Source organism: Serpula lacrymans (assembly GCF_000218685.1).
Source record: "Serpula lacrymans var. lacrymans S7.9 unplaced genomic scaffold SERLAscaffold_1, whole genome shotgun sequence".
Classification (NCBI taxonomy): domain Eukaryota; kingdom Fungi; phylum Basidiomycota; class Agaricomycetes; order Boletales; family Serpulaceae; genus Serpula; species Serpula lacrymans.
The window spans coordinates 3,823,239-3,838,186 of record NW_006763290.1 but is presented as its reverse complement, the minus strand read 5'-3'; the positions used below and the strand labels follow the sequence as shown (position 1 = coordinate 3,838,186).

The window sequence follows — 14,948 nt, the reverse complement described above, 5'->3', positions numbered from 1 at the left end:
CAGCATAGCCACCATAGTCCACTGGACTATCACGTGACCTCCGTGGATTAATGTGTTGGGAGAATTGCACTCACTGTTGCGATGAGTGCAACTCGTACTAACTGTAGAGTGAAGGTGAGCTGACATCACTCATATCCCGCTAAATTATCGACACCGTTAAGAACATGATGCCAAAGACACCCTCCAATGACCAAAGGAAAGAATGTCAATCCTGCAGATGCATTCAGTATGTGTTTTGTCAGGGTTACCAATATCTTATTGATATTCGAACATCTGTATATGCAATCAGGAAAGGCCCAGAGGAAGAAAGAGCTGAAAAAGGCGAGTGTTGATATCTATTTCTGGTGGTTAAGTTAGGTTTAACATAAGCCTTTTGGATACGATAGAATAAGGTCGAGCGGACCAAGGCCCGTGACTTTGCACTCGTGAAGAAAGATACGCACGGTATGTGTGGATTATCACGGTAACTCTATAATTTATTCTTGGTTTTGTCTGTAGATCTCGAAGATCAAGTCGCCAAGCTAGAAGTAATTTCTAATCGCTCTGCAGCAGAACATATCCAACTGGCAAATCTCAAAGCAGAACTAATTAAAATTATGAAAAAGAAGGAAGATTACGTTGAGGATCATCCCGAACACCGCAGGCTGGTCTTTAGAGGCAGAAAGGTAGCGAACGAGGATGACGTTAAAATATCATCAATGGAGCAAAAGAGAAATCTATTTAACAAACATGGACTTCCCAGACACCCAGCCAGGAGTATTTACTATAACTCTGTCATGAATCCTTACGGTGTTCCTCCACCAGGCATGCCTTACATCGAGAGACGTAAGTGTTTTTATCTGCCGCCTTTAGATCGCTCAATGTTTGTGTAGCTTTCAAGCCAGACGAGGTCGCTAGTGACGAAGAAGACCATGGAGGTAACCCCCATCACATGCTCGGTGGCAGTAACTGACGCATTTTGATATCAGATGATGGAATCGTTATGCCAGCGGGACCTCCACCCACAGCTGGATCTGAAGATGTACCAAGTGATTCTGACGGTGATATACCTTTGCCAGTAGGTCCACCGCCCCCAAAGGACTCTGGTGCGTATTATGCTGCTATTGTGGCATGTGAAAAGCTCATAGATTTTTACTTTCTGTTCCGGCTCATCCCCTCTATTCGTACCTCCATTGTCGCCCTACTCCTGTGGACAACAGTGAAAAATAGTCTTGTCCCGCCCCCGCCCCTGCCCCCTCATCCAGTTGGCCTCTTTCAGCCTCTACACGTCCCCATGGTGTTCCCCCCATTTATGTATCCACCTCCACCTCCAGGGCCTATGAATGTACGTCCTCCATCCGGGCCACCACCAGCCTTTTCAGGCCCTGCTTTGTCGATGTCAATGCCCCCACCCCCACCTGGATTTTTCTCTCGTCGTGCCCAGTCAGTCTCCGCTATGCAAGCGCCATTGTCGTCTGCGCCTCACCAGACCTATCAGGCACATGCTGCCAATCGCGTCGCAGCGAATGCCTATCTCCCACGCGATTCTAAGTTTCCTCTTACTACAGGTTCTTCGGTCTCTGGGCCTATTACTACTGCGGCTACAGTTTCAGCCGCACCCCAATTGAGGGACTTCAGGAAGGAAGCAACGGCCTTCGTTCCAGCATCGTTAAAGCGGAAAAAACCTACTGCCGCAGGGCCGACTGCATCCTCTAATATCAATGCCGCTCCATCTATGACTCTAGTTTAAACAGTGTCTACTCAGAGTCAACGGATGCAACCGCTAAACTGATATAGCCAGCGTTCTAAAGAATCAACTTGGCTGTATGCCTGTACAAGCTGTAGTCGGTACGGACGTTCAAAGTAACGCAAAGAGTGGCCGATTCACTGGATTAAAAAGCAGGGGTGACTATGATAAATTTGTGGAGGAGATGGTAGACATATTGGGACCTTAAAGCAACTATTTCCTATTTACGCTGGTTTAAGATCCGTCGTAGAGGTACAGCATCAATGTCGAAATGGAAACCTGGAATCTTTGAGTGTCACTTCTGTGCGGTATTTATTGGAGATCATGTGAGTTCACCGAATTGATTGTAAAATAAGTATAAATGAAGAATATTTGTATTTGTTTATTCAAAATTATGGGTGAAAGGATTTTAGCCTTTCCGGCATCAACAAACGAGGATGAAGAGCTGCGAGGGAGGGAGGGAAGAAAAGTGCATAGCCGAGTAGCTGTAAGAAGAATCGTTTGTAGAGCGATAGAATGAAGTGGAGTAGGTTAGGAAAGAGGTCGAAGTTGTTCGGCCGGGGAGAATCGATTTACGAAAGCCGAATGGATTGTGGCGATCCATTGGTTAAGCGAGCGGTAGCCGCACCATTTAGAGGGTGTGACAATTTCGGCGCGGATGATATGTGTTTGGTCAATACAGCGAAAAACTCTCCATCTGATCGATGGGGAGGTTATCTCTTCGATGAAGATGATTTCGTATCATTTGCTCCAAATGTAACATCCTGATTTTAGGATGATGGAAGGTTGGTGGTCAACTTTCCAACGATTGTGGAGTGGAAAAGGGTGGTTGGTAGGAGTGAAACAAGTGATGTTGATGAAAGGGATGGATAGAGGGTGACGTGCAATGGGGCCAAAAATGTAGTTGTGGGGGTAGTCGATGTCGCAGGAGAAGTCAGGACAGTTGAGGCGGTGTTCAACGTGGATGTCTGGTGGGCGGAAGGAAAGTGGTGCAAGTGGGGGACCAGGCAATGGAGGGAATGATGAATAATACGCAGAGGAGTGTACCACTTTAGATGGTAAGATATCGTTGGATGAAGAGAGAGAAGGAAAAGTGATAAGGTGAGGAGCATGGATGGATGATTGTCACTCATATTGATTGAAGGATTTAGTGAATGTTGGATGGTAGTGCTGCAATGTTATTGGAAGACATGGTGGGAGAGATGGTGAGTGTTATTGAGGAGAATATGTGGAGAGTTTAGGAGGCGCCTGAATAGAGGAGCCAAGTTGCTGGTTTGGTCAGGGAGGATATTGATAAGAAAGGAATGGTGTAGGAAAAGGATTGAAAAGAGAAAAGGAAGTTAATTCGTGATTGGTGGAAAAGTTAAGTTAATGTGGTTGTTAAGGTGAAAAAGAGGGAAGATGGTAGTGTTGATTGGTAGTGATGTGTCATGAAGGGTCCAGGGTGGGCGGGAGAAATTTTGGAAATTTTTCTTTTCTTTCTTAGGGGTGTATTTGGGATGGGGAGGAGAGAAGAGATAATGTTGCAGTCGTTGATCGTTCCGCCAAAGATAAGATTCTATTACGTAACTCAGGACTCGTTTCGAAATAGACTGTTGACCTACGGGTCCAGGAATATCAAAATGAACCCACCCTTGGCGGCACTTTCAAGGTGTTCTCCCACGCATTGTCAGATGCGGTTTCTCTGTAGGGGAGAATGTATCTAAGAAGAGACGGGCTCTTGGGAGATGGTTACCCTCAAATCCTTAACGGGATTGTAGTTATCTGGCGGAATGTAGGTAGCAGAGCCTCCCCAAATAAATATGTTGAGGATTGTGACCTCCCTCGGAGGAGGCTCAACCTGTGGAGATATGTTAGCTATGTTTTTTCTTGGCATCTTTCCGAAAATGTCAGAGGGAGTAACTTTTTGACTTATTCACCGTTTTTGACCTTTTCGGAACCTCATTTCTCATTATGTTTTTTCTTCTTGTGAATCAGTATTTAACAAGGGTGTGAATCTTAAAATGAGCCTCAAGCTAGGGCTTCCAAATTTCACGCACAAAATACGAAGAATTTGACAGTGGTATTTATCAATTGATATAACAAAGCGAGACAGCAAACATAGTAGCAACAAAATGACGCAGCTATGGAAGGGGGGAACAACATGATATTAAACGATACCTAAAGGGTGAGAGTGTTGCGAGACATTTCTCTTCCCTTCCCCTTCATCGCTGAGCTGATCCTACCACCTTTCACACCGACTTCTTATCCTTTTTGGGGCCCAACAAACGAGGTCGCTTCCTGGCTGTATGCTTGGACATCGATCCCTTGGCCTTGCACTTGCTATGGGATGGCCCAACCTAAAGGCTTGCGTCAGAGCCTTCCGATCTGTCACTGACCCTATGCTTGCCCTCCTTCTCCAAAACGGCATTGCTGCCGGTGTGCTCAACACTGCTGGCCTTGTCTTTGTTGCGCTTTTTCGCTTCTGATGGTCGACTGCGGATTACTACCTCCATTCTCATTCCTTCCGGATGACCGGATTTTTTCGAGGGTGAGTTGTCGTGATCGGCCAAAGCGTCATGGTTGTTGACGACCCAACTCTTGGCTGATGGCGCAGTCTACGTTGGTCCTTCTTGTTCTTCTTGACGAGGCTTATGGTAGGATTGGTTCGGCAGGGTAGGCCTTTATTATCCATCTTCTGGTTTGAGAATGTTCTCCGTCCAAATGCATGGTGAGAATCTGGTGAAGGCGTGACGCCTAGGATGACAGGCTGGATGGATTTGAGTAATTGAGTTGTAGATAGTGTTATACAAAACAAAACTAGCATGGTATAAGCAATAGCATACCTTTCATCTGAGGCTCGGACTTGAAATATAAATGTTCAGCGCCTTGATCTTGAAGGCTCTAGACAAGTTTTGCATGTTCTGCTATGATGAGATCGGAAATGCCTTTTGGTTTGGCAAAGTGGAGCATTCTTCACCCGGGAGCAGAACACCATACGGCCAGTTGTGATAAGCAATCCCACGTCCTGCGAGTTTGTTAACCATCCTTTTCCAGGGGAACAGCTTGCCTGATGCAAAGCTGTGGCCGAGAGCCTCTGGACCGGAGAATAGGTGAATGACTAGACCATCGCATGACCATAGGACACTTACCGAGCTTAGAAGACATAAGCTTCCGAATGAAGTCAAGCACATTTTGGGAGCCCCTCCCAAACCATCCTTGCGCACCTCTTGGAGAGCCCCGCCCCAACCACCCTCATGCACCTCTTGGGGGCCTCTCCCAAATCATTGTCAACCATCAGTAGTGCGACCTTCAAACTGTGCTCTTTGGCAAAGGCATCCACCTTTCAACCTTCAGTATAAGTATCCTCGACATCTACTCAAGCTGGACCAGGTTTTTCTTAGAGACGTTCAAGTCTCAGACTCGTTCCTTAGGATTTGTGTGGGCTTCTCGTGGAGTGGAAAACTGGGCGCGATGAGATGGTAGAATAGGTCGATAGTATTTTCAAGCAGACTGGAAGCTTCTATGATATCCTCACCTCCCTCTTCCAGAAGATCCAGGGATATTGCTTGAAGATAGGAAGGGGCGATGGAGGCGGGAGTGGTTATGCACACCTCTGCCAAAGGATCTGGATTGGTGCTTGAGGCGGAAGTGGTTGAGTAGGGATTAGTATGGCATGTCTGATCACCGCGGCGGGGGGAGTTAAGAACTTGAGGATTGGTCATAGCGTCTGGGTTTGATATAATGAACTAATGGAGTTAGATCTGTCGAAGGCACGTGAAGTTCACATTGCCACCTCAGACAGCGATTTTCGGATGTATTAGTAGTCATACAGACCGGGTTCTTTTGCAGAGCGAAACCGGTCTGTGAGACCCAACATCCGCGTCTGTAATGGAACCAAAATCTAAAAATAGATTTTATCCTTTCCAGATGGCTCCCTGCACCCTCCTCGTCGTTGCTGAGCCTCTGGTCAATGCTCGTTGAGGGCCTTACTATAGGTTGGTGCTGACACTACCTACAACGCTTTTCAGGTGAAGTCTATTTTCTCACGCTTTTTCTCTCTTTTCTTTTCTTCGTCTACATACCCCGGTATTTCAAGATCATTGAGCGTTGAACAAGCACAGAAATACATGCTATTCCTACCATCACTCTCAGTCAGCAGCACTGGCCAAGCAAAAAGAGATAGCTAAAAGGCCAGCAAGATTGCACGGTTGGAAAGGGAGGCAAAAATTGCAAGGGAATCATGTCTATCCAGAAAGCTGGTACCTCAGGTGCGTACTACTTGGAAATAAATGAATCTAGCACTGACTTGATCACACTGATACTCTTATTGTTTTTTTAGCCTGTGTGTCACAATGACTCGGATGTCAGACCAGATCAACATACTGAATCTCACATAGATTTCACGGTAGATACACCAGGTGAATACTTTGTGTATACCCACCGGCGAGTTCTCATTCTATCCTGACACCAAACACAGCTGGATGCAGTAGTGCAACCACAATCAATTATGATGTACCAATAGTTCTGGATTCAAGTATTAATCACTCAGTGGTTGCGGTTACTGAAAACTCAGATATTTCAGGTAAATACAGGCATGAAACATTTCGTTATATAAACTGACAATACACCCCAAATACAGCTAGACCATCTCGCAACAGGAGGCTGCCTCAACATTATTGTGATGACATGCCAGAACCACCAGCGCCCCTGCCAGAAGTGGACTCTACATCAAGTATTCGTAGAGTGATCTTGCATGTATGGGATACAGTCCACACTCTAGTCAACTCTTTTGGCTTGCTTTATGAATACCCATACCGGCCCTCCTATGATCCAGATAGCCTGTTGTTGTCTGCCAGCCTCTCCAACCATTTAAATGGGGAGCACAGTTCAGTGTTGGATAACTTGGACTTGTCCCAGGAAAATTCAGATAATATCTCACCCTGGCCATTTGCGACCATGTCAATTTATTGTCTAATGCGGTGGATGTTTTCAGGAAGCAAACACAAGTCCATACAGGAAATCAATTGCCTTGTACATGAGGTGATTTTAGCCAAAGACTTTGATCCCCAGGAACTCGAGAATTTCAGTGTTCAAAAGGTAACCCGTATATTGGACTCTTTGGGTGACAAAGAATCCTCTGGGTTCGCAGATCATTGGAAAGCAGCTGACATCGTGATTTGAGTTCCCACAAGAGTTCCTGATAGCAGTGGACAAGGTCAGCCATATACGGTTCACGGGTTATATTACCGACCATTGGTAGAAGCCGTCAAATTTGCCTTCAGCGGCACGTCTTCCTCGCACTTTCATCTGTCACCATTCAAAAGATACTGGGTCAATCCTATCACTGAGAAGGAACAGAGAGTCTATGACAAGTTATACACCTCTAATTTGTGGATTTGAGCTCATGAGGAGCTGCAAAAGCAGCTACCAGAGCCAGGATGTAAACTGGAAAGAGTGATAGCCGCTCTGATGTTCTGGTCAGACAAAACTCACCTTGCAGATTTCGGAACTTCAAAAGCCTGGCCTGTGTACCTGTACTTTGGCAACCTTTCCAAATATTTTCACGCAGAAGTCAATTCCCGCTCCTGCAATCAAGTTGCATTTATACCATCGGTTTGATTTCTGTTGTTTTATTGCTTCATGTATCTAACATTTGTCAAGTTGCCTGACAGCTTCCAGGATTTTCTCAACACTGTATGTGATGTGTCAAAAAGAGCCAAAGCAGCCATCCGGACCCATTGCCGTTGTGAGCTTGTACATGCAGTCTAGCAGCTACTCCTGGTTCATGCATGTGTATCATCATGGTATTGTCTTGAAGTGTTTTGACAACATTTTCTGCAGGATCTTTCCTCGATTCTTGACATATTCGGCTGATTATCCAGAGAAGTTGTTATTTGTGTTCTACAGCATATTAGCGCAATGCTGACATGGCCAATATAGAGTCCTTCTGGCAGCACTGCGGGACATGGGAGGGTGTCCATGCCCTCGGTGCTTGACACCATTAACCAAGTTTGATAAACTTGGATCAGCATGGGACATGACCAACCGTATGACTAACATCAGGGTTTTTTGGCAGTACAAGATTATCGCTGCCAGAGATTTTATATATAAACTAGGGAAACCGGTTAATGCACAAGGTGTTGAACATTTACTCAAAAAGCACTCGCAGGTTCCAACAATGGTGAGTTGAAATTTTCATTATACAGGCCTAACTTCCTGATTACTGGTTGCAGAATGCATTTGCTGAAAAATTGACACCTCTGGGTGTCAATATTTATGAAATGTTTGTTGTTGACCTGATGCATGAATGTGAATTAGGAACCTGGAAGGGCCTGTTTTGCCACCTCATAAGGTTGTTGTGAGCTCTTCCTGGTGACCACGTTGCAGAGTTGGATAGAAGGTATGTGTTACAATTGACATACCAGCACCTACTTACGCTTCACTTTTTGTACTTTTTATTTTTACTTTTTCCAAGTCACATGACCAGTCATGTGACCATTTACTTTACTTTACATTTTTCGGACTTTTCATAGTCACATGACCACTGTCTAGGCTCACCATGTGACTGGTCACATGCCAAACATTGGACTTTAAACTTTATTTACAACTGTACAGTACCTCATGTATTTTAGTATATATACAGGGGCAATACATGGGGAAGGACTCAGCGAGTCCTCCTGTTGTCTACCAACAACTAACTCGGTCGCACCTTGAGGGGAAATCCCTCCTTCTCATTACTCTTTTGAGTGTTGTTTTCGTTGTGCTCCAGTGTCCCAAGACTGTGTCTTGTTGGTGTTGTCACAGTATGTGTAAAACAATTGTTCTAAGCATTTAACTAGTTGAAGTTATCTGTATTGCTCAGATATTGAAGAATACCAAGCTTTGGTCAAGGAGTCATACAACAATTCACCAACAATGCGCCAGAAATGAAAAAGTTGGCAGCAAGAGACTTTGAGAATTTGTGACAGGTGATGATATCATTTTCTGGTTACTCTGACACTGTTACATTAATGCCACCTTTATAGTGCTCTATACCAGTATTTGAAGGACTCTTTCCTCCACCGCATGACAGATTAATCCAGAAAATTCTCTTCCAGTTTGCACAGTGGCATGCACTGGCTAAGCTTTGAATACACACTGATTCAAGCCTGGAAGTGCTGTCCGACTCCCTCAAAGCTCTAGGTCAGGATTTACAATGCTTCTGTTCAACTACATGCTAAATCTGTATGGTAGTGACATTGAGGGTTTTGAGGATAACGTGGCAGGAATTGATGGAGATGAGTCCGAGGAAAGGGGAGATGAACACGAACTTGGAAAAAATGTAGCAGAGTTTTCATGGTAGCATATTGACAATTATATCTTACTTCTGAACTAAAGAGCGTGCTGTTTTAACCTGAAATTCATTGGACATACTATGGTAGTTTTATAAGTTGTTTATGAAATGTGGCCATCTTACATTGAACTAGCATAGACCATGAGCATTTTTGCGGTAGTATATAGGTTGGTAAAAGTGAATTTGAAAAGATAGAAGCATGGGGTTGGTTACAAATGTAGTAGTTCTTCTACATATCATTGCCATGTGTCGTGAATGTTAAGGCATCATTATTATGAGCAAACAGATGATGCATGTTTGAAAAAGGGTCATAGGATTGTATAGTGACATTGCAGGAGTCCACACAACCACCTAGTCATGGCAAGACCTTGGGATGTCCTATAGAGTTGAGTAGGCATTAGAAGGAAACTGTAAGACATTATTAAACCCGGTCAATGTGATGCAGAGGCAGCAACGACTTACTATGATGGGCGTGATCTGCAATGCCTTACAATGTCAAGTATCTCGTTATGGTAATCGACAAATATTTATTGACTGGCCAAACAAAGCAAGACACTAGCAGGCTTAACTGATTTCACTGATGACTGGAAAGTGAAGCATGGATTTGTTTCATTCACTGACACTATAAATGCTGGAATCACAAAAGACACATGAAGAGAAACAAAAAGTGACTTATCTGTGATACTCCGTAGTTTTTGAGTGAGCAGGCAATTAGGGTCGTCTTTTTGAGGAGAAAGGTGGGAAATGGTGAGAGGAAGGAATAAGGAGGGCACTGGCATTGCATGGAAATTTTTGTAGTCAAATGAGGATATAATGCATATGACTGACAAAAAAAAAATAGAAGTGATCGTTGATAGTATCCTTCTGAAGATTCACCCAGTAGGAAATTGACAGTCCAATGCAAGAGACTTTTTGTGGGGATGAATTGGATGCTTCAGGAGCCTCCCAATGTTCAAGTCATATCATATCCCTTATATTGCATCACCTTTACACGAGTTGACACCTTTCTATATCAGAACAAACAAAATGAGTTTACAACAACATGCAATATGGCAACAGCTTGTAAACAAGCAAGAAGGAGTAATATAGGCAGTAAAGAAAACAAAAATCAGTACAGTGTTGGAAAAATTGATTTCACCAGATCAGGCCTGTGGGCATCTTACGCAACATCATCCAACCTGACGGCCTGACAGTATAATCTAATCACCTTACAATGACTGATCACACATCATCAGACCTAATAATACTGTGCTACAATGTGAGTTGGCTGGGTCATGCCTTATCATAGGCCAAGTAAAACTTGCAAAGGCTTAAGGGTCTCTGACTGCTCTGTATTGCATCAAGCGTAACTCAAAACCTCTGCAAGAGGCAAACAAGTAGAATGACTATGAATGAAAATTTGGTGGATTAGTGGTGTAAACTGAATATGTATCAATTTCAAAAGCATAGAAACATGTCTTCATCAACTGTATCATTGAGAAAATATAATCCATCCTTCAGGCCAAATGCTTTAATCATGTGGACCCCACGAACAAAATACTACATTAATATGAACTTCCTTTCCCTAGTCTCTTTGTACAAGTGAACATTTGGCCAGGTTGTTCATAACTTTGCTATAGACGGCTTGATTAACCTTACATATGCTATATCTACTGTGCCAGACTGAAGGTAACACCTAAAAAGCCCACACAGTCGAACGGGCACCGGTTTGTGACCCTCTGTGTTGACCAGAATGAAGTCATAGCAGGGACTTTGATTGAAACTGGGGTTACATCGCAAAATGTTGCAGCCTTCTGTCCAATCCTCTAGCAACTGATATGTGAGGTATATACACCGGTATGGTCGGACCTGTATAATATTTAGTCTGCGCAAAAACTGTTTGAGTATAATAAAGCATACTTTGATAGGCCTATCATCAAATCTCGCATCCACAACATTTGTGGAAAGGAACCTTTGTAGAGATTTGTCGAGATGGGAGTAGCCTTGAACCTCTTTTAATGCACTTGCATTAGTTAGTGCTGTTGGTGAACCAAGCGTCCAATGAGAGCTGTCGTCAATGAGGCCACTTATTCAGTCTTGTAGGTCCAAGTCTGAACCTGCTTCTGATTCTTGTTCACACTTATGTTGCATACTATCAGCATTGTCAACCATCATTTGGATATAAGACACAGCTTCCTGGTTTTCATCAATTTGGGCCATCTGTAGTTTACCAAATTTTAGTGGCCTTGAAGTAAAGTCAAATTGAAAGTATACCTGTGGGTCGGCATTTTTACAGTTAGTCTGCTGATATGCTTCATGAACTTCTTGGTGGAACCCCTTGCCAACCCAAGTCTCGTAATTGTTGGTTGCACCTTTCTGACGGATCTCTTCAATAACATGGTTGACATCATGCGTTTCTTGAAGTCAAAATTTTTGTTGTACTCTTGTTTGACATGCTTTGGAATCACGTAGTTAGTGGGTTTTATTTATGTACTTGGTTTCCTAGTCAATATATACTGCACAACAAGTCTTATAGTCAGAAATATATTGCTGGAGCCATTGGAGGTGCTCGTCTGTCATGCAATGCAGCCCTATCATCATGCGGTACTGAGCATATGCATGGATAAATAGGACAAGCAATGACCTAGGTGGCAACAAACTAACAATACAAGGGAGACAACACTAAAACAATAGAATAAGTGAAGATATCTGCCAACGAGCAAAAACTATAGAAGTCTTACCTTCAGTATATCTAAAAAGACTTGTCCGTCTGCATAATCAACCGTTGTCACATTTGAGAAGTGCTTGAGGCTGGGCCAGCGCGAAACATTTCACATGCTAGCGTAATATTGTCAGATGTAATGTAACATTAAAGTTGAATGGAACTTACTTCGCTGCAATACACCCTGTTACAATTAACATACCAGCACCTACTTACGCTTCACTTTTGTACTTCTACTTTTATTTTCCAAGTCACATGACCAGTCATGTGACTATTTACTTTATTTTACATTTTCAACTTTTCATAGTCACATGACCAGTCATGTGACATATCACCTGACCAGTGTCTAGACTCATCATGTAACCGGTCACATGCTAGACATCGGACTTTGAACTTTATTTATAACTGTACGGTACCTCATGTATTTTAGTATATATACAAGAGCAATACATGGGGAAGGACTCAGCGAGTCCTCCTGTTGTCTAGCACAACTAACTCACTGCAGCCAAAGGGGTAACCACTCCCCATCATCTTCTTTATAGTGTGTTCCTGTGTGCGCCAGAGTAAATAACTCTTGGTTGTTACACACCCTTTATTTCCATTTTCAGTGAGTATTCTAAGGAGTAGCGGCCAAAGATGTTTTCCCCATTTGCCTAGATCACCTGAGTGCAGTTTGTTGTATGAAACAGCTTGATAAGGGTCTGAATGGTCCAAAGACCAAAAGAAATTCTGATAAAATGATGAGAATATAACAAAAGGACTGAATATGGACATACCTCTGTCGCATAAAGCCCATAGTCTTGTAAGATATGCTCCGCCTTGCTTCTATTGTGTGCTTGGGCACTATTTGTAAATACTTGCTGCATTGTTGCTGTTGACCAAGCCTAAAATTTGCAATCAATATTATGTAGATTGTCATGATGCACTAGACACTTTGGGCAGGGGTAGTTTGCAAGTGCTGCTCTTGTAGCTGTGGTTGCACAAATTTCTCCGCCATCAAGGGCCTTGATAGGAATTCCTGGATATGTTATTCTTTTAACTTCGTCTCCGCACTCCATAGCTTCACCATGTGATGCTCGTTCTTGTAAACTTTTGAATATCACCCTAAAAACTTTATGATAAACCTCTCTTTTGAAGCATGCCCACTGAACTGTCTCAAATGCATTGCGATCAGAAGGATCACCAGGATCTGCAGGCTAGAAAGTGAAACAAAATCTGTGAGTGTGAGTAGAATATGGAAGATATCAATATAACACTTACCACCGCCATGTAACCAATAAGAACCCCACCACCGTTGCCAGAGGCATTTGGTATCTGTTAGGGTAGAAAAGCAGGCCATATTATAATGGGATGCTTCTGCACTTGTTTTGTGATATTTTCTTTATCAAGCCAGAGAAAAATATGGAGAAAACAATGTGGGTACTCGTCATTTTGTGGAAACATGTCCTAAAAGCAGTTTGCAATTAAGCCAAAAGTGTATATCTGCAAATAAAAGTATGCCAGTACCTGTATGTCCCACCATTTTTTACCTATATTAAACTCATTGTACATCCGTACCTTGATTACTATTCGGCCATTTTGAGAACAGAAATACTTGCGAGTAGGGTAAGGCATTATAAAGGGTGCTAGTGTTCTGTCTGTGATCCAATTTTGGTAAACTTGCCAAGGGTCACGGTACACAAACTCAAAATTGAATTTCTTGCCCAAGAATTTGGCGGAGACATGGCCATTCTGAAACTGTCAAACATCAGTGACCCTCCACTGCAGTAAACAAGGGAGAAAAAACTGACCTGTACACAGAGAGAGCATGCAGCTCTCAATGTGTTTTCCATTTCATTATAGCTGTGGAATGTTATAGCTATATCGCGTGCCCAGCCGTTATGAATCCCATAAAGCTGTGTGTTCACGGTTTTTTTACTGAACAGGCCTTTAACAGCGGTTTCTGCATATTCAAAGTCTGCACGAGTTCTGAAAGGAGCTCATGGTTTTTGATTCACACTTGACATGTCAACGTTGTAGTGTGAGCTGGACTTGGAGGGCATATCTGGTGGTATGATGGTTGGTTTTTTGATGCCGCTGTGGGGGTGATGGATAATTTGAATGTAGCTTGATGGCAATGTCTCCATGACACTGGAGTCTGGTACTTCTCAAGCTTGAATTGACGATGAAGGCTCAGCTGGACACTCTGCAATACTATTGCATTGAATGATGATGTCGTTGTCAGGCATTTGAGTGATCTAGAGTATAATTTGTCATTTGTAGATGCAAAAAAAGAAGTAGCAAACCTGTGTAGAGTCAATGTCACACTTACAGTGCTTGTGCTGTTGGCTAGAGTGGTTCTCCATGATACGTGCATTAAGGTCTTCAACTTGAGTGGTTGCCTCCACCTGTTGTAAATTTTGATGTCAGCAAGCTTCCACATGTTTGTCAAACTGGCAAGAGTTTTGGTGTGTTCTACAGAACTTACACTACATGCCCTCAGTGACTCGTTTTGTTCTGTTCCCCATGTTGATAATCAGAATGTGTGTCTGTAACCTGCATTTTCATTATAGAAAATAGCATGAGTTGAAAGGAAATGAAGAGAAACTGACCGATGGATGTATACGTCATTGGTTGATAGTGGTTGCCACAGCATCAGGATCGGACTAGTAGTTGGCACTTCTGTTTGAAAACATCTACTGCATCTTAGCCATTGTTATATAACCAGCTATATTGTGTTGAATCAGAACTTGCCAACAAAATGAGGGAAATTTGAAAGAAAGGTGGACAAAAAGGTTACAATCAGAGTGGTGTCAACAGGAGAGGGCAAATACCATGGGAACAGAATAGAAACAAAGATAGTCCAAGCCAGGGACAAACAAATAGTGTATTGGTCAGTGACCATCATCAAAGCCAAGAAATAGAAGATATGCATCAGCCTTCTGATTCAGATGAAGAGCTTGAAGTTCACCGAGACATGTCACCAGCAACACTATACAAGGTATGTTGCAACTCAAATTGATTGTTTTAAAAAAGATTCAGATACATTAACAATGTACTTGATCTTGAAGGCTGCTCGTAAGGCACAAGTTGCAGCAAATTCAGCTAGGGAGAGTGAAAAAGCTACACGACATAAATATGAAGACTTGTTGAACGATAACGGAGAGAAGTCAGACAACTCACACAATAGAAATCCAAGGAAGAGTTGAGAGGTCGGGGACTTGCAG

General features: G+C 43.1%; 5 protein-coding genes across 5 annotated transcripts; 3 read left to right on the top strand and 2 right to left on the bottom strand.

Moving 5' to 3' along the window:
* Positions 1 to 186: 186 nt before the first annotated feature.
* On the top strand, positions 187 to 1,729 carry SERLADRAFT_432395 (uncharacterized protein; the record flags this gene model as incomplete). The annotated part of the gene is made up of 6 exons (XM_007312592.1): positions 187 to 226; positions 290 to 327; positions 387 to 444; positions 499 to 825; positions 873 to 917; positions 969 to 1,729. 6 exons carry the CDS (start codon positions 187 to 189, stop codon positions 1,727 to 1,729), a joined length of 1,269 nt encoding a protein of 422 aa, XP_007312654.1.
* Positions 1,730 to 3,771: 2,042 nt separating this feature from the next.
* On the bottom strand, positions 3,772 to 4,758 carry SERLADRAFT_455058 (uncharacterized protein; the record flags this gene model as incomplete). The annotated part of the gene is made up of 2 exons (XM_007312591.1): positions 3,772 to 4,475; positions 4,553 to 4,758. 2 exons carry the CDS (start codon positions 4,556 to 4,558, stop codon positions 4,224 to 4,226), a joined length of 258 nt encoding a protein of 85 aa, XP_007312653.1.
* Positions 4,759 to 6,083: 1,325 nt separating this feature from the next.
* Positions 6,084 to 6,328, top strand: SERLADRAFT_375995 (uncharacterized protein; the record flags this gene model as incomplete). The annotated part of the gene is made up of 2 exons (XM_007312590.1): positions 6,084 to 6,126; positions 6,186 to 6,328. Coding segments are annotated over 2 exons (186 nt in total), but the record flags the coding sequence as incomplete, so codon positions are not given.
* Positions 6,329 to 11,111: 4,783 nt separating this feature from the next.
* On the bottom strand, positions 11,112 to 14,352 carry SERLADRAFT_404791 (uncharacterized protein; the record flags this gene model as incomplete). Its single annotated transcript, XM_007312589.1, has 12 exons — positions 11,112 to 11,240; positions 11,295 to 11,437; positions 11,515 to 11,536; positions 11,762 to 11,831; positions 12,519 to 12,626; positions 12,676 to 12,938; positions 13,003 to 13,056; positions 13,300 to 13,479; positions 13,533 to 13,699; positions 14,054 to 14,129; positions 14,210 to 14,238; positions 14,334 to 14,352. The coding sequence occupies 12 exons, from the start codon at positions 14,350 to 14,352 to the stop codon at positions 11,112 to 11,114; spliced, it is 1,260 nt and encodes a 419-aa protein (XP_007312651.1).
* A 298-nt stretch (positions 14,353 to 14,650) lies between these two features.
* SERLADRAFT_432393 (uncharacterized protein) lies at positions 14,651 to 14,930 on the top strand (the record flags this gene model as incomplete). Its single annotated transcript, XM_007312588.1, has 2 exons — positions 14,651 to 14,722; positions 14,793 to 14,930. The coding sequence occupies 2 exons, from the start codon at positions 14,651 to 14,653 to the stop codon at positions 14,928 to 14,930; spliced, it is 210 nt and encodes a 69-aa protein (XP_007312650.1).
* Positions 14,931 to 14,948: the final 18 nt, after the last annotated feature.